At 42.0% G+C, this 19,520-nt stretch overlaps 1 protein-coding gene across 4 annotated transcripts in view; it reads left to right on the forward strand.

Annotated features, from left to right (window-relative positions):
- ZNF385B (zinc finger protein 385B) overlaps positions 1 to 5,758 on the forward strand; it is a 161,325-nt gene extending 155,567 nt beyond the window's left edge. For all 4 annotated transcript variants that reach the window (XM_086615481.1, XM_086615482.1, XM_086615480.1 and 1 more), the window contains 4 exons: positions 520 to 765; positions 2,528 to 2,706; positions 3,772 to 3,873; positions 5,540 to 5,758. In XM_086615481.1, coding sequence (XP_086471607.1) covers positions 520 to 765; positions 2,528 to 2,706; positions 3,772 to 3,873; positions 5,540 to 5,758 — 746 coding nt within the window. The remainder of the gene's footprint in view (positions 1 to 519; positions 766 to 2,527; positions 2,707 to 3,771; positions 3,874 to 5,539) is intronic.
- Positions 5,759 to 19,520: the final 13,762 nt, after the last annotated feature.

Below are 19,520 nucleotides of genomic sequence, written 5' to 3' on the forward strand. Positions count from 1 at the left end.
GCAGTACCATAATCAACTCCTGTAACTGAAATGAGGGATATTGTATGTCAAGATGATGGTGGAGCCTTTGAGCGTCCTCCCAGTGACTTTGAGAAACTTGAGCCATTCCAAAGGCAAATATATTGCTCTTCAGAAATATTTTTGTAATCCCCAGTGCAAAGCCTTTCATGTTTCTCAGTGCTCTCCAGTCCTGAACTCCGGCTGCCTTTTGGCTTTCTTGGGCTCCTTTCAACTTGCCAAACCTGTGGCATGACAGCAACAACAGCTGGCACAAAGTTGTTGAAGTCATTGGTATTCACTGGTAACTTTAAAAACAGGAAAATTACCCTTTTTGTCACACATTTCACACACATTTCATGGTAGGATTTTAAGAAGATTTCAAGAATGCTGCTGTCCTGTATAAAATAAGATGAATTAGGCCCCTGTTGTGTTAGATTCACTAAAAACACAGGACTATTACTGTATGATTTTTGTGTGTGTGTGCAGCATATCATGACATAAATATTTTACTTCTTTTAGAAGATAAAGGGAAAGCAAAACCCAATAGCGCAAGTCAGCAGTCCAGTACAGAAGTGAGTCCTTTTCTTCCCAAACCTGGAGTGGCAGCAGTGGCACCTGTAACACCTGCCTCGTCCTCCAAGAGCACGAATGGAGCTCCTAACACGGTTTCTGAGTCAGAAGAGGAAAAAGCCAAAAAACTGCTTTACTGTTCATTATGCAAAGTGGCTGTGAATTCCCTGTCACAACTAGAAGCCCACAATACAGGTAAGTATGCACGCAGTGTACGTCAGTCATGTGTTGTTATTTTTAAAATTCGTTGTAACAGGCTGGTTTTCTGACACTGGTAGCCACACTTCACCGAAGAGTCTTTCAGTTAAAATTTATAATGGCAAGTTACAAAAACATTTCTGTTAATGACAATTTCATGTGTGGTGTTTGATATTTTACTGAAGCTCTCTATAAATTTTTTGAACTGTTCTTCATGTACTCTATAAGCTTTTAGTTGACAAAATCCCTACAGTTCATGTTAACTAATCAGTTTCCATCGTACCTCCATAATGAGGATCATAGTAAGATCACAGTGGTTTCCGTAGCAGTAAGGTTTCTAAAATGTCACTTCTCTCTCTTTCATATTTCATCTCACTATCTCTGGTGTCTGTTTTTTTGCTGGTAAAACTTAAAATAATTTTTGTTGTTTGATATTTTTGATAATTTTAGGATGGACTCCTTAGATTTCCTAGATGTCCTAGAATCTTTTGATTACTATGAATTAGATATGCTCCCTTTAAAAGGCCACAAGCAGCAATCCCTAATGTGCTCTGGCTGCTCTGTGACGTGCTGGTGATGTAAAGCTTGTTAACAAACTATTGAAGCTGGTTTTGCAGCTGTAATCCATTCTTGAAACGGCCAAAGCAGCCATTTCTTCCAGATCAGAGGATGCTTATTGAAATATTCCTGTTCCTAGGCAGGTTTTGAGTGATTGATGTGGTTCCTCTCCCACACTTGGCTAATGTCCTTTTCATGACTCACCAGCTATATGGATTTTGGCAGAAGAATAAGCAACAAACACCTTCGCCATTGTCGTGGTTTAGCCTGGCCAGCAACTAAATGCCACACAGCTGCTTGTTCATCCTCCCCACCTCCAGGGAACAGGGAAGAGAATTAAAGGGGAAAAGGGAAGGATACTCATGAGCTGAGATAAGAACAATTTAATAATAATTAATAAATGAATATATAGAGATGTATAACAATAATAATGTACACAAACAAGTGATGCACAGTGTAATTGCTCACCACCTGGTGACCAACGCCTGTCCTGGCAAATGATCTCGAAACTGGTAAGTCCTGACACTGCAATCTCAGACGAGTGAGAGACCCAAAAAGAGAGAGCACTCTGAGAGACTGGGACAGCCAGCTCCCAGAAGGGCAAAAGCCTGTCTTTCTGGTTAATCCTCATCTGTATACTGGGCAGGATGTTGCATGACATGGAATATTTCATTGGCCAATTTGGCCCTCAATCCCGAGTCTAAGCTTGAATCACAAAGGGAGTTGTGGACCCTTTGTCCCAGCCATGCTCCCCACCAGCCTGTTGTGCTCCTGCACACTGGCAAAACAAGGGAAGCTGCAAGGTCCTTGATGTCTCTGTACCAACTATAAACATCAGTGCACTATCAACATTCTTCTGATAATGAATCCCAGACTAAAACCAGAACACAGAGCTCTCTCGGCTGCTAAAAAGGAAAACTAACTCAGCTGAAACCAGGACAGCCATACGGCCACACACTGCCCCTAAACACAGAGACAGTTTTTCCCTTTTTGTACAAACCCTTCTTCCATTGTTTGGCTTCCCTTTAGATTAAGAAAGTGGGAACTATGCTAATCAAAAACAGAGTCATCATTCATCCTGATCTGTGGTGACTTTAACCATTCTGTCTTGAAGATAAATGTGTTACAAAAAGTCCCAAGGCTAATGGACGTGGTTGTATGTTGCTGATCATTAACTCACCTGGGTCTCCTTGCCCATTAGGCTCCAAGCACAAGACCATGGTAGAGGCTCGGAATGGTGCTGGTCCCATCAAGTCTTACCCTAGACCTGGATCCCGGCTGAAGGTGCAGAACGGCAATAAAGGCTCAGGACTGCAGAACAAGACGTTTCATTGTGAAATATGTGATGTCCATGTTAATTCAGAAATTCAACTTAAACAGGTAGCTTGCATGTATCCGGGCCTCCTTTGTTGTTTGTAGTTGCATTGCAATATTGTAGATGGGATGTAGGTCGTCCCACAACCATTTCTAAATAGTTCACCATAGGTCAAGTTCACCTAATCGTTTCAGCTGGGAAAAAATGGGTCTGAGAGTCAGAAAGCAGAGGTGTACAAGGTGTTAGTATCAATAAATAACACGGCAGATTTAGTTTACAAGTTTGCTGTGGCTCAAGAGAGAAATTTGAACTTTGGTCTCCCAATGGAAGAAATTCTGGGTTGAGGTTCCCTAAATTCCTCTATTGGTGCTATTTCAATCTGCTGGGATACTTGTTAATACTATGTGAGAAGGAGAATGTGACCTGAATCTATTGGTTTAGGACAATCAGCAAGAGGGTAATACTGTAGACATGTCTGAATTGTGTAGAGCAATGTTACCATTAACAGTGTAGCTGCTTGAACATGCAGCTCTGCTCTGTCTGAGCCAATTAGTCCTGTGTTCAGAGCTGTGCCGATACAAATACCTTGTTTCTGATACCCAGACGGGAATCTAACTGGATGGTTCTATGCCGTGTGGATGTGTCTTCTCATTCCTTGTTATTTCAGTTATCTCTAAGATAGTATTAAATTGCATGGTGTACTTATATCCCTGGGTACTGGTGGTTCTTCCTTCAGCTAATATTGAATTATTTATACAGCTGAACAGCATCAGCGAGACTGAAATTTACCTCCAGCTTTTGAATATCCCTATGACCTGGTGATTGCAGCTCTGCCTGGTTCAGAGCTCTTCAGGTGGAAAACGGAAATACTGAATAATAATACTAAATACTATCAATAATTTGCAGAGCCTGTCTCAGATCACAGAATTAGCTGTATTTGATTAGTTCCTGATTCTCTGTTTGATGTGCTCCAAATTGTTGTGTTTAATTTAGCAAAACTCATGTTTGCTCTCTCTAAAGAACTTATTTTACAAACCGGGGCTTAGGCATATCCTGCTGATAAATCAATTTCAAACTCAAAACTGAGAAATGTTTAAACAGCTAATTAAATGTGAGGATATTTATTTCAGCACATTTCCAGCCGAAGGCATAAGGACAGAGTTGCAGGAAAGCCTATGAAACCTAAATACAGTCCTTACAACAAACTTCAGCGCAGCCCGAGTATTTTAGCAGTAAGTATTTTTATTTCTCATCACTTTCTGTGTGAATTTGTGACCTTGGGGACTCTCGCCACACAGAGACACGAACACAACAGACCTGGCGCTTCCGCAGCAGTTCTCCCTCTGCAGGCTGAATCTGCATGGGGATTGGATCTGGAGATAGTTATGTATTCTGTCTGCCCAGTCTAAGGCACGCAGACAGCCCTGCGAGTGTTATTTACTGCTAGGAAGAAGGGAATAATCAATGGAATGGGGAATGAACCATGTGCCCTGTGGAAAGGTATTGGTTCTGCTGGGCTAGCGCGCTTCTCTTTGAAGGCCGCGCTGTATATACTCTGTCTTCCTGGGCACCTGAGATAACTAACCCTCAGTTACACCAGATGCAGTCAGGGAACAGGTCGTAATACGTTAAAATACTAAAATAGTCACGTGCATTCTCTGCATACAGCAAAACAGAGTCCTGTGTGGATGTATTATCATAGAGTCATAGAATGGTTTGGTTTGGAAGGGACCTTAAAGATCATCTAGTAAATCATTACGTTGGTGCAAAAGAGTTACCAGGTGTTTAGGAGGACTGATCGCCCGTCTGCATGCTTGGGCTGTGCCTGTCCCTGGCTATCAAAACGCCTCTCCTGCCTTTGTGGCCTCAGCCATCCCCTTTCACGCCCACCTGCATTTCCAGGAATTCCCCAAGCTGGTTCAGCCTGGCTCTAGCACAGCACAGATTGTATGTTTATTTGATCATGACTCAGCTTGTATTTTATTCATTAGGGAAAAGTGCATGCCCCCCATGGCACAAAAACAATTTATAAGTCGAGAAGAGAGAGATGCAAATGTGTGTGTGCAACGGGAAGCGTGTGAAAAGCCTTTAAAGCTGAAATACTAATATGTCTCTGAAATTGTACAGAGGCAAATGAAAATGCTGCTGGCTTTTTCTAAGTCTCCTCATCGATAGGTTCTGCACACACTAATCTTCTTCATTTGTGTAATACATTGTTTTATCATCTATTGCATAAGGACGGACCTCCACCAGTAAAGGAAGGACGTATCTTTCCCCCCACAAGTATGTGACTGTGGTGCAAACCATTTTCAATGAGACTGTAGTGTATATATTTCTGCTTATCTTTTTCACCACAAGCACCAGCAACCATTGCAGATCATCAACTGAGTACTAATTCTTTCAGAAAGAATTCTTTATGGTATTGATCTTAAAAAACATTTCTGTTTTTAAAAGAGCAGCTCTGCGTTGACAGGTAAAAAGCTGACTGGACTAATACTAGTTTCCCATCTTGACCATTCTACTTTTCCACAATTCATTTTTGCAAGTGGAAAATTTGACTTTTGCCATTGAAATCTTAATCATGCTTTTTTAATGTTTTTTGCACGGTTAAGATTTCTATAATTTAATGTCGTTCACTTGCAAATTGCGCCTCCTTCTAAACATCAGTGTGACTGCCCCTACACTCAAGAGATGTATGTGCCTTTAAATACACGACTTGGTTGCTTTAATTGCCTTGGGAGTAAAAAGACAATGGGGGTGAAATTTCTAAGCAGCTGACCTGAGGCTTCTGTGAGAAACCGCAGTGTGCCCTTTGTCAGGGTTCCTTTTTTCCCCTCATGTAAAAGTGGGCGTGGGGAGAACAGTATTTACATTGCCTTTTTGTGTGTTTTATTCCAGGCAAAGCTTGCATTCCAGAAGGACATGATTAAGCCGCTGGCACCCGCTTTCCTTTCATCTCCTCTTGCTGCGGCTGCAGCTGTGTCGTCGGCTCTGTCCCTTCCTCCCCGTCCCTCTGCCTCCTTGTTCCAGGCACCTGCAATACCACCAGCTCTCCTCAGGCCAGGCCATGGTCCCATCCGGGCAACACCTGCCTCCATACTTTTTGCACCATACTAATTTATTGATGTAAAAGAGAGATAACTATGGCCAGTAGAAAGGGTAAAACAGAAGGAGGAAAGGGGTCGAGCTTTTAAAACGTCTTTCTCTTTTGAAATGCCATGCAGCGTGACACCTCAACCAACCACACCGTAACAGTCATCATTGATGGTAGTGCATTTTGGAGTCTAGACAACTCTCTCTCTGTCTCTCTCTGTGTCTCTCTTTTTTTAATCCAAGTAGAGAGTGATTTACTAAAAACTTAATTGCTCATACAATTTATACCATTAAAGATTCATGCTTTTTTTTTTTTTTTTTGCGATGTGTATGATGCACCTTGTAATCAAGGAACATCAAGGAACATAAGATATTTTCCTGATAGACTTGAAAACTAGGGTCTTCCTTGCTCACATTTATGTAAATACGTCTCTAAAAACCAATGGGATATCATCTAATGTGGAAGAAAAGATACATGAACCAAATGCTTGATTGTGGATAACATCTCAGAAATGAATTGCGTCCTACTTTTTTCAACGTGCTCTTGTTGACAGGGATTGTGTACTGTCCTAGACCCCAGTGCTGGTGTATCTTGTGTCGTACTAAAGATGTATCACATGTCTGATTTTAATGTTTTTAGTTTCTGTGCAAATGTTTGAAAGCAATGCAGCGCTGAAGCTTTTAATTCTTTCTTTTGTGTCTCACTTTATTTAGAGAAATTAAAAATAGAAAGCCATATAACATATAGTTAAGATTACTACTTGTTTGCTACTTTCATTTAACTTATTTTTGTTGTTTCCTCACTGGTGTTGCTAAGCAATGTTTAAAGAGAAAAAAAGCTTTTCAATTGCACATTACCACAGCTCACATGCATTGTTCAAGACAATGGATCCATGTATTTGTACGTAAATATATTTTTCTTCATTTCTAACTAGTTTCCTTTGTAACAATGCTGCATAACATTGTGGCTCCCTAATGCAATAATGTACAGAACATAAAATATTTATAATTGACTGTATTCTGTGTTTACCGAATATATTGCAGTAATGCCCCACCTACCTTCTTACCTCCCCAACCCTTTTATAAAGGTGATATCAATATGCAGTACTCAGACTGAAGTTATTATGTGATAATGGGGACAACAGGTGGAAGAAAGGGAGAAAAAAAAAAAAGAATTAACTTTTAGAACATCTTTATCTGCAATCCATAATAGTAAAATGTCTGTGTATTTTTTTAAATGTACCTTTTCAATAAAATAATAAGAAAAATGTACATGCTTCTTGTGTTTATTCATTGGTACAGAAAAAAGAATTCTGGAAGAAACAAATTTAGCTAAAGGAGTCTTCAGGAGCAGGCAAAGCATTAGGGTTGCAATAAAGTATAATTACAGAACCTTCATTTACTTCCCTTGTGTTTTAACGTCTTTTCCTTGCTACATCCTGTTACAGCCTTTACTGGGGCTCTTTTGCAGTGAGACTGTAAACATTGACTGCATCGGAGATTCAGAGGAAGAAGCCGTAGAGCCAGGTGGGTAATTACGGTTTTACGATTGCACCACCGAAATGCTACAACATGGTTATGCCGTCTCTGATGGAGATTAAGGATTAACTTTAAAACCAGCCTGGGCATACCTGAGACTGGAAGCGGGTCACTTTGGAGCCAGGACTTGCTCTGAAGCATGGGCAAAGTAGGCAGCTGCTTGGCGCAGCAGGCTGTTGAAGGCAGGTGTTTGGGGAAGCTTTGAAATGATCTTTTTCCCTGCTGAAAAGCTTGATTTGCTCTGAAAAAATCCTTTTTAATATGAAGTGAAAAATAAAGAGTACAGAAGTAAGAAGACTCAACTGCAAGGCTGTTGCAGTTAATACAAAGCCAACAGGGCCTTTACAAACCCACAAAAGCCAAGGAATAAAAATTTCAGGAACTTTATAAGAGAGAGTTTACAGACCACCTTATACCTTATATTTGCCACATATTAGAGACCATTTTCTGCAAGTGTAATTCTGCCCAATTTCCACTATTCCGTGGAGCAGTCGACTGTGTTGTGAGAGGATAATTTGCTGGAGAATCACCTGCAAAGGGGTAGCTAAGGGAGTCCGGGCTTTTAGCTTCCTCTGGGGAAATGGGCACAGTTGTATTAATCTTGTGGACTGTGAGAATTACAAGGTAGCATGGGTAAACTGTTTCACGTGCATCTGTCTGATTTCATAACTCCTGTTTGTAGGGAGTCAGGTTTAACTGCTCAGCTGCTTGCAGAGGAGTTACTTACATGAGGGGCCTGTTTCTGTCCAACACGAGATAGGTTTACAGAACTGTGTATTTTAATTGGTGCTTCAGGAAACGAGTTGTTTATGTATTAAAAGACTATTTTACCTACTTTTTATAACCTGCCGGTGGTGATCAGATGTTTAAAGCAATTACAAGTTTCTGCAATTCAAAATGTTCCCATATAAAATACAGAAAACCTGTATTAAGGAAGGGACCTGCCAGGAGTGTGTAGATTTCTTGGACAGCTGATTATTTCAAAGAGCATCTTACGCTGGAGAAATATTTGGGTAAGAATGTGCCATGTTGTTCAGCAATGAGAGGAATTACTTACTCTGTGAAACACAAGCAGCTAAAGACTATGATTGTAAGCCAAGGAAGACTCATGTTCAGATTCGTATTCAACACACTTTGTACTCTTTGCTGTGTTAACTTATATTTTGTGTACTGTAACTCTGCTTGCCACCAAAGTTTTGTCCATAACATGCAGGACTGAGCGTTTGACATGATAATTACATGATAAATGGCAAACCCTCTCATTATGCCTGCTGGGATCTCGCATTTTAGAAATCAGCTCTACATGAGAAGGAAAATTTGTATCATACTTGCACAAAGGCTATCGGCTGCTTTTTTGATACGTTAGGATGTTTTCTCCTGAGGTGTAATATCATTACAGGCAGCTGGCTATGAAATTCATGGATTCGTTATAACAAAGAACTAGTCCTGAAATACAGGATTTGTATTGCAATGTTACAATTTTGAATAAATATATTGAATGTACAAACCACTGAGGTAATAAGGTTAAAGTAATAGGATCCCATCTTCTTGTATGTCTGTTATTCTAGGTCTGTTCACTGCACTCCGAGCTGCAAGTTTTTCCTGCACGAGAAGTCAAAAGCTAATAAGGGTCGCTGTGTTGGTCAGAGATTATCACCTGGCACTGTCATCTCTCTGTAGCAGAAGACAAAGGATCCAGACTGGACACAGACACATCAGCTGGAACTTTCTGCTGATGCGTGTGACTGGATCATGGTCCTTGTACTGCAAAAGATTTCCACACAGGGTATCAAACAGAAGACGTGGTTCAGTATTCTATACAGATACATGCTTTTAAGAAAAATAGTAGAAATAGGATCTTCTATGACCACTGCAGGATACTAGTATGTGTGCCTTTCATTTCTGCAGGTCAAAACGATAATAAAATCTTTCCCTCTGAATTTGGTCAGATAGCAGAAGGAAGCAGGCAGAAACTAGCACGCACATTGCCCTGTCCGTATCACCAGTGGAACTCCTATGATAATGTTACAGTGAGTCCTTCTGCTGATAAACTAATAAACATTTCCTGTAAGAAAGAGATTATTTCATTAAAAATAAATTACCTTATTTTATTCCCTTACTCTGTGATCTTGGACTATAAATTTTATGCTTAGGAAAGTTTTGCAAAACAATTTGTCGTGTTTGTCTGAAGAAAAAGAAAGCATGGCTGTTTTAAGCTCTGCAGGAAGTATTTCACTATCTTTATGCATCTGGCAATAACCCAGTGAACCTCACTGTATATCTTTTGAACATGTCACCTTGAATAAGTGAGGTACTGCACTATTTATTCATGCTTGGTTAGACGGTAAATCTCCACAGCTGTCACCTTCCGGTCACAGTGGTCATGATGATTTTCTTACTATGCCTAGTATATTTTTTTTTAACCATTTTCTTCTTAACATTCTTGTTTCAAGTGACATCCTGAGTATCCTCAAGTATTTATTGAAAAGACCAGCATTTCAGGTAAAACTGTGTATGTGTTTTTGAGTGTCTAGAATTCTCGGATACCATAATGTTTGGGGATCAAAGGAACATTGATTTAGAAGTGTTTCTATTTGGTTTAGTTCCCTATTCATATTTGTTTGTATTGACAGAGTACCGTGCTAGATGCTGAATGCCAAGAGCCAACTCTCCTGCCAGGCACCAGGAGTGGGAGAAGCCGAATCGAGCCTGTCACCTTTGAAAGGCTGCAACTGAGAGAGGTCCCCAGTGGCTGGTGAAAGGACAATTTTATGCCTGTCTTCAAAAACGGCAAGAAAGAGGATATGGGCACATCCAAACGAGTGGGTGATTGGGATGGGCCAACACAGGTTTACCAACGGCAAAACTGTGCGGAGCAGCGCGAGTGCTCTCTGTGATGAGACGTCTGTCTGTGCAGACCAGGGGGCAGTGGGGGCCTTACGGCGGCTTACATGAATGGGGGCAGCATGGGTGGGGTGGGTGGCTACAAGGGGGCTGTAAGAGTGGTTGGGCCACTGAGCTCCAAGCATCGGGCAGCCGTTCGCAGTCCATGACAACCGGTTAAGCGCTGCTCCTCAGGGGTCAGTAACACCTGACATACTCAACTGTACAATGGGATGGAGAGCACTCGGCAACCGGATGGCTTTTAACACCAAATGAGGGTCTTGCTTTTCCAGGTGGTATGCTGGAGGGTAAGGCTGCTGTCCAGAGGGACCACAGCAAGCTGGAGACATGGTTTGACAGGAACCTCATGGAGTTCAGACAAAGGCCAAGTCCTGTGTCTGGGAAGGAGCCACTCCATGCAATACCGCAGACCAGCCCTCTCACCAGAAAGCAGCTTTGCAGGAAAGGACCCGGGCAGGGCACGAGAACACACAAATTTTGTGGTGGACAAATAGAACACCAGTCTGCGGTGCACTCTCATGGCAGCAGAGCTTATCTGGATACTGCGCTGCTTTAGCAACACCTTGACCAGCAGGTTAAGGGACATGATAAAACTCCTCTGTTCAGCACTTTTGAAGCTGCACCTGGAGTAACGTGTCCAGTTTGGGGCCTCTGATATGAGATTTTGACAAACTGGAGCAAGTGTGGGAGAAGGCCACAAAGGTGGTTAGGAAATGAGCATGTTGTGTTTAGGAAAGTAAGATGGGTTTGTTGAGCCTGGAGAAGGCTGTGGCAGTTCTAGCTGCTGTCCTCAAGTGTCTCCCGGGTGGCTACAGGGAAGAGACATGGATGTTTCTCAAAGAAGCCCCAAGAAAGGATGAAAGGTGACAGTCAGAAGCTGCAGAAATCACACAACCATAGAATCATAGAATCGTTTAGGTTGGAAGAGATCTTGAAGGTCATCGAGTCCAACCATAAACCTAACACTGCCAAGTCCACGACTAAGCCATGTCCAAAAGCACCACATCTACATGTCTTTTAAATACTTCTGGGGATGATGACTCCACCACTTCCCTGGGCAGCCTGTTCCAATGCTTGACAACCCTTTCAGTGAAGAAATTTTTCATAATATACAATTTAAACCTCCCCTGGCACAACTTGAAGCCACTTCCTCTTGTCCTATTGGTTGTTACTTGGGAGAAGAGACCGACACTCACCTCACTACAACCTCCTTTCAGGTAGTTGTAAGGAGTGATAAAGTCTTCCCTCAGCCTTCTTTTCTCCAGACTAAATCACTCCAGTTCTCTTAAGCCGCTCCTCACAAGACTTGCGCCATAGACCCCCACCAGCTTTACAGCCCTGCTTTGGACACGCAATGAAAGAACGTTTTGGCTGCACATAAGGCAAAAAAAATTTCACAGTAAAGGTGAGTAAGTCTTGAAGCAGATTGCTCAGGAAAGTTATTGCAACATCTATCCTTGGAGAAGCTCTTATGCAGCCAGATTAGCAACCTGATCCAACTCCAAATCATTTGAGCAGGAGGCTGGACCAGGTGACCACCAAAAGACTCTGCCATCTTAAATAAGTCAATAATTCTAAAACATAAAAATGTCTTCTGCTGAAAAATCAAAAGTAATCGTTGTGTTACAGGGCAATTAAAAGCTGAAGGAAACTTTGCAGCATTAAATACTGACTGATCGTTCATAACATGGTGAGCACTTGCTATGAAAGCCTGAAAATATGAAGATAAACATCTTGCCTGTAATAGACTGGAGAAGGGGAACTGAAAGGAGGATGTACCTGGAAAGGTGAGCGAGTCAAAGCAACAGGGAGGGGAAATTATTTGTACTGTGATATCGTAACTGGATTTTGGAGGGGCTGAGGTTGTATTTTTCAGGCCAAAAAAAGGACTTTGCAGTAATCACGATGTGATGCGTTTCAGGCCTTGGCGAGTTTTGCTAAAACAAATATGTTTTCACAAAGTTATTTGTTTAGATTATCTGAAACCAATTATATGGCTGGAAAATCTTCTCACCAATCTTGTGTCCTGTATTCACTTAGCAACTTCTGTTAGTGCATCAAGCACCACGGCTGACACCTGTTCTGCATTTGTCTCTGGGTACATGTGTTTTGGAGCAATGGACTGTTTGGGTTTTGAATTGCGTATTTCTTTTGCACCCTATCAGGCTTCAATATGAAAGATCAATGCAAAAATTGGTCATATTTTTTAGAAAATTACTATGGACTGTTTGAGGGTAATGTTGGCAATATAGTAAAGTAGAAGCAAGAAGGTGGATTATAAGAGGAAAAAAAAAAATACTCTGTGCAGCAGACAGTAAGGCTACTGACGGCTGAATCTGAATATCATAGAATCATAGAATGGTTAGGGCTGGAAGGGACCTTCAAAGGTCATCTAGTCCAACCCCCCTGCAAGGAACAGGGATATCTCCAACTAGATCAGGTTGCTCAGGGCCTCATCCAACCTGGCCTTGAACGTCTCCAGGGATGGAGCATCCACCACCTCTCTGGGCAACCTGTTCCAGTGTTCTACAACTCTCATGGTAAAAAATTTTTTCCTAATATCCAACCTGAATCTACCTCCCTCTATTTTAAAACCATTACCCCTTGTCCTATCACAACAGGCCCTCCTGAACAGCCTCTCCCCATCTTTCTTGTAGGCCCCCTTGAGGTACTGGAAGACCGCTATAAGGTCACCCCGAAGCCTCCTCTTCTCCAGGCTGAACAGCCCCAACTCTTTCAGCCTGTCCTCATAGGAAAGGTGTTCCAGCCCTCTTATCATCTTCGTGGCCCTTCTCTGGACCCTCTCCAACTGGTCCATGTCCTTCTTATGTTGGGGACTCCAGAACTGGACGCAGTACTCCAGGTTAGGTCTCACGAGGGTAGAGTAGAGGGGGAGAATCACCTCTCTCAACCTGCTGGCCACGCTCCTCTTGATGCAGCCCAGGACGCGGTTGGCCTTCTGGGCCGCAAGAGCACATTGCCGGCTCATATTGAGCTTCTTGTCCACCAGTACTCCCAAGTCCTTCTCCTCAGGGCTGCTCTCGATCCATTCTCCGCCCAGTCTGTATTTGTGCCTGGGATTGCCACGACCCAGATGCAGGACCTTGCATTTGGATATCCACTGGTTTATGCAGGTAAGGTGCTCTCTGAAAACAAATTCAGATCTATACAAATGTACAAACAAAAATTACTTCTTTCTCCCCCCTTGAAATAAAGGTAGAGAAAATATCGTGATTTTATTGTGCAAGCCAAACAAAAATGGAACAAAACTGAAAGGTGGAGTTCATACCTTAGCAGAAAATTTTGACTGACTGTTAAAAAGTATTCAAGTGGCTCCACTATTTGTCTAAATTCCAGAAGATATAAAGGGAAAAGGACATTAATGACTTAGGTGGAACTGAAGAAAAAAGTAGTAAAAGTTATTCCATCAGCATAAAACATTTTAATATGTTGTGTGAAGGGACAGAATCAGGTCAGTCCCTTTACACGAGATGGGGGAGGTGTAGGCATCTGCAGCGGGTTTGTTGGTTCAGGAACCACATAGAAATAGCATACGGCTTCCTCTTGCATAGAAGACCTACGGCATCCTGGAGGAAAGGGACGCCTTCCCCATTGGACAGACTGAAGAGAGGAACAGCTGTAGCCAGACTCGCAACTGCGAAATGCAGGCAGCACAGATGCCAGGATGGCCATGCCGAGCCCCCTGAAGCAGGTCACATCAGGAAAGGGACCGGCATGTGTAAAAACATGTAGGTTTGGTGTTGAGCAACATGGTTTAGGGACCCTGACAGTGCCGGGTGAATGTTTGAACTCGATGATTTTGAAGGTCTCTTCCAACCAGATGATTCTATGATTCTATGTTCAGGTCAGCAGTGGTGCTGAAGAACGCATTCGTTAGGTGGTGTTAGGTGCTGGGAGCTGTTCTCCTCGGCTGGGAGCAGCCCTGGCACACAGGCCTCTTCTTCAAAGGCTGCGGTTTGCACTTTAGACATACGATGTAATTTCAGCAGGCTTAAATGCCCAACACGAGCGGCAGCCGGTTGGTGCTGTCAGAGCACTAAATCTGAGCCACGGCTTTCAAGATACTTCAGGTGATGAGCACCCTCTCCGGTACTCCAGACTCAAACATGACTTTTGTCAGCAAGGGAAATTTCCATTTCACTTCCCCAGGATTTTGTTTTTCCTTCAGGAGGTCTCTCACTCATGAAAAGATGTCATTTTTGGTTAAGCCTTCTCCCCAGAGCCATCCACCCAAGTTGCTTTTCTATTTAGACACTTTCTCTCTCCAGCTGTAAGAGGGAGGTTTTTCCCACTGTTCAAGGACCGATTTCTGCCTGCCAAGCTCTCTCCATCCCCATGTCTGAACCTATCACAGCATCGTCCTGCCTTGTGTCTGATTATATCAGCCGACTCTTTGATCCACTCTCTAGCTCCTTCCTTGACCACATCAAACCATACCACTTGTTTCTCTGGCCCTTTATCAGCCTCTTAAGTATCAGTTCTCATAGTGTGTCAAGATGTCAGCTCCCCTCTCCACCTCCTGAGAGAAGTCTATTTTCATTTTCCAGCAAGTGCTGGTGAGATTTTTCCATTCTGCCCATGACCTTGGAAGCAGCTCCCTAAACTATTAAGTCACCAAACAGCCCACCTTCAATATCTTCCCTACAGCTCACTTACAGAAGCAAAATCCCACCTCCCACACCTCCCTCCCCCCCACACCCCACCCCCCCCCCAAAAAAAAAAAACCACACCACCACAACACCAGCAGGAAGAGTAAAACTGGCAGGAGATTTTGTGATGTCAGATTTTAGTACATAAGAAAGCCAAGAACAGGGGACAACATAACCATGACCCTTCTCATTTTATCTGTCTAAGCTCTGTCAGCCTTGACTGTGCTAAGCACATTTTCTGGCAGATCTGATGCTTGCCTTAGAGGGTCAGCGATGCCTGCAAACACTTCCTTTCGGGATATATTATCTCCTCAGGAAGGCAGGTGGTAGCTTCATTCAAAGCTAATTTTCATGTTCAACTGCCAAATCAGGTTTTCACGTGCAATTGGCATTGTAAAATGTTCTCTAACATTTTCTGCAAAGGCTGAATGAAAAATGGATCCTCACTGCCTGACCACTGGAGTTGCTCTGAGGCTCTCACAGTCGAACAGTGTGAGCCTACCCATTGCCAAACAGGGCAAAGGAGATAGTGGGGGCTTGATTATATAAGAGTGAATACACTGGCTTCATCCGTGCTTTTTCTTGTCTCTGTATCTCCTGACGGGATCACATAGAGACGTGCTCCTGTTCTGAATGCAGTCCACCCACCCCGCAGAACAGCGCTCTTGGCCGCGTAGCTGTGGCATGGGAGGGCACACACGTGCCTTCTAATGTGTGCTGGGTTTTAAATTCCTTTCCTGATGAACATCTGACATGTGTCAGAGGGACAAGAGATTTGTGTCCTGTTGTCTATCCGCCCCTGAGTCCAGAGCTACAGTCATTCCCTTCCATACGTTGAAATGTTAACCCTCCAGAGTGCCTCGAGTCGATGCCTCACTCCTTCCCTGGGACAGAGATGTGTTTCCTCTCTACCTCCCTCCACAAGTGAGAGGCAATCAGAGTTCACATAGAAAAACCCTCCATTATGAGATTTACCTGTGACTCTCATGGATGAGTGTTTGCTGATGAATTATTCAGCCCCTAAGAAAACGGAGATGGGAACAGGAACACAATGTCTATCTGACACCAGTTCGGACTTCATTAGTGAATGCTTTTCACTTGTGACAGCTATCAAATGATAAATCCTAGACTCCAGTTCTTTGCTCATGCTAAATGGACTCCACTCAGATTCTCCCCCTTCTCTGCTACCCATCTTTGGAATACATAAAGGATGGGGGGACATGTAAGCACGGATATTTTCTGTCATTTGAGCCCTTTCTGGTGCCAGATCTGGCACCAGGCTCATAAATCAGCTTCAGTGGTTGCTCTCTGTAAATGATTTAGTGCTGGAGATACTGATTAGTGGTAGCAAAGGCACCAGAACTGTTCAAATGTAGAGAGCGATAAGAATTACATCCACATTTTCAAATGCAAAAGTTAATTTTAAAAGTTATGACTTGCTGTTCCCTCTCCAGGACTGAAAGCTGGGAACATTCTGGTGCCTTCTCTAAATCATTGGATCTGGCCTGATCTGCAGTCCCCTGTCATGGGGAAAAAAAAATAAAAAAGCATTAAACAGTTTTAGCCTCTTCCTGAAAATACTTAACTCCTTACACATGTTGCCTGTCATTATTTGCATCTATCTTTAACAGGAATTATTGCAAATTTGAGATATTTTGTATTTAAATTTGCATCCTGTAGTGACTGCTTGCCTTATGCCAGGATAACGCTCCACCAGCACAGAGAGGAGGCAGCAAGATGAGCGTGGGCGAGGTGGGCTGCAAGAGGAGAGGGACCTCTCACTGAGCTGGGACAATGTGGGAGCTAACAAGAGGTACGATACACTCTCAGGCATTTAAGGAGGAAAACGTGTTTACAAAGATGTGTTTTCAGACTATTGTTCTTTCACATTGTGAGTGAGAATTCATTTGTGATTTGAAATGCGCTTCAGTGTTGTCGCTTAAAGAATGTATAACTTAAGATTTAAACTAAAACACTGCTTGACAGATACTTGATAGCTCTTATGAAGTGGGCCATCAAGGAGAGGACTCTACTCAGGGCCAGGAACTTCAGCTGGCCACTCTAATCCATTCTACTGGCATCTCTCATTCTATGCACCATGGCTTGATCATCTATAAAGTATATTTGTGCACTAAAACCTTCAAAAATTTTTTCAGGGTTGTTTTTTTCCCTAGGGCTACAATTTTAACTGCCAAATTTTATTCTGTAACTTGAAAATCTCCGATGTGCAGTAAGTTCAGAAGTTCATTTTCCACAAGGCACATTTACTGTAAACGTCTTCAGAGTTGTCGAATGTTCCAAGTCAAAGAGTTACCAGAAAGCAATGAAGAAACTTGGATGATGATGGTTATTTCTTTCTGTTCATATGCTCTTGCATGTGTTTACTCTAAAATATACATTCAACTTCGTACTTCTGTAATACCATATTGACATGGAAGGTAGAACTTTAATAGAACTTGTCAGATATTTCCAATATTTCAGGAAAAATGTTGGTGAGTACCAAAAGAAATTTTTTTATTGGCATGAGAGAGAAAGGAATTCTCTCATCCTGATTAATTGGCATTGTTTGATCTTGGCATAAGGAAGAAACACAAAATGTTATTGCATGGTCTTCCTCAGGAGGCAGCAATAGAGCACTTGAGATCACTGACAAAATGTTGACTTCTCAACATATTAGTGTGGGTATAAAGAAGAAATATCTTTGCTTTTTTGCCTCATGCTCTTAATCTGATTTGAAACTTTTGCGTGAGACTTAAATTGCATGATGTTGTTTGGATGCTGCCTTCCACTGCTAATACAAATAGCAAGAGAAGTGATGATAATGTTTGAATGGGGTAACTGCTCATATTCTTCAATGTATCAAAGAGGAATAATGCTGACATGGTAACAATACAGAATTTAAATACAGCATATCTGCTTTACAAACAGTAATCCTCCTAAGATTTTATAGACACAACCAGACATCCTTTAAAACATCCCATGTAGAAAATCTGTTCCTGCCTTGTTCACATCTTAAGGTATGTGATTCTTCTAAAATACATGTAGAGGTTTTCAGAGAATAAGGTCAATAGAAATGGGCTCCAGATAGCAAATAAGGTTCCTTTTAAAAAGATATTAATCAAAAAACCTACGATCATCCTCTTTCATTTTAGAAATATATTTCACCATGTTGTCAAAGGAATTGTCTTTTCTCATCGTGAGAAGATGAAAATCATGAAGGTTTTTTTGCTTGGTATTTGGAAGGCTGATAGCAGTGATTGCTCCCACCTTTTCTCAAAGCTTGGCTGCATGCTTTCAACAAGCGCTTCACACAACGATGCATTTCAACAGATTACCCACTTGCTTTCTAAATTCATTTAAAATAAGAAAATTTTCGATTCCATGAGTGTCTCTTTCACATGCAGTTGAGACAAAGGGAGTTTTTTATACAGCCTGCTGATGAAAAGAAACTCTGGAACTTTAAAAACAGCTAGTGATTTTTTTGAAAAGGGGGAAAACAAGGGCAGTTCTACCAGGACTGAATCAAAGCATTTCGTGCAACAGGCTGCCAAGCCCCTGTGCTGATGGGAAATTAGCCTCTCACCCATTATCTATTACTAAAAGGACGAGCTAAGAAAGTAAAATGGAGATCACACCACAAGTCCTTTCTTCACCTTGCAACGGCAAGGAAGAAGGGGTGACGCCGTCTCTTCAACCAGCTGAGTGCCCTGGCAATAACTTTTGGAAATCTTGAATGCTTGGCTTCTGTGATCTCTGGCACTTATCCTGCAGCTCGTGACTGCATCCAGCCCATGGACAGGGCTGCCTTGTCATGGTAGAGGATCTGGAGCCATTCGTAAGCTAGTCTCTAGGAAGTATATACAGGTGTTGTAAAGAGAAAAAAAAAAATTTGTATTTGACAAATCTCAACAGTAGACCAGTCTGACTCATTTTCTTATTTCTGTGTGCTGTTAAGAAGGCATGATATTTGGTGTGCATATGCTACTGGTGGTGGGATTTCCCCCCACCTCTTTGCTGGGAACATTTCTAGCAGCATTAAAACAAACAAGTAAAAAACCAAAACGCTTCTGCTGTGTTGGAACTCTGTATTTTCAGAGTTAAATCTTGGAATAAGCAGACTCTGACTAGAGTCTTTTTAGACAATAAAGAAGCCAAAAAGTAACACCACCAGTGCCCAGCAGAAACACATTTCTTCTTGGCACTGATTGAAAGCATAGAGGTTAAATATACACCTCCAAAGAAATCGTTCTGTAGGCATTGCAAAGGAATCGAAAGGTAATACTATGTAGTTCTGAAGTCCCTACAGAGTCTTCATACCAGGAGGACAACAACAGGCCCCAAGGAAAGCTCAGTAGAGCTTGTCACACCTGGAACAGCTGAATATAGGTTTCTAACAGAAATAGTTCAATCTGCTAAGAAGCTTTGAGGTTGATTTTTTTTTTTTTAAAGAAAAGAAAAGAAAAGAAAAAAAAAAAAGATGATTTACTGTTGCCTGAGAACTTCACATTGGTCATGTCTGTTGGTTTATAAAGTGTATTTTAGCATACTGAAAATAATCTTTAATATTCTTACGATACAGTTAAGTTGGAACTCTTCAAGATTTTTAGTTAGTTAGAACTTGAATTAGTAATTAATGTATTTTCAAAGATTCCTCCCATACGTTTATTTGTCTG

This window comes from Tauraco erythrolophus, chromosome 8 (assembly GCF_009769465.1).
Source record: "Tauraco erythrolophus isolate bTauEry1 chromosome 8, bTauEry1.pri, whole genome shotgun sequence".
NCBI classification, from domain to species: Eukaryota; Metazoa; Chordata; class Aves; order Musophagiformes; family Musophagidae; genus Tauraco; species Tauraco erythrolophus.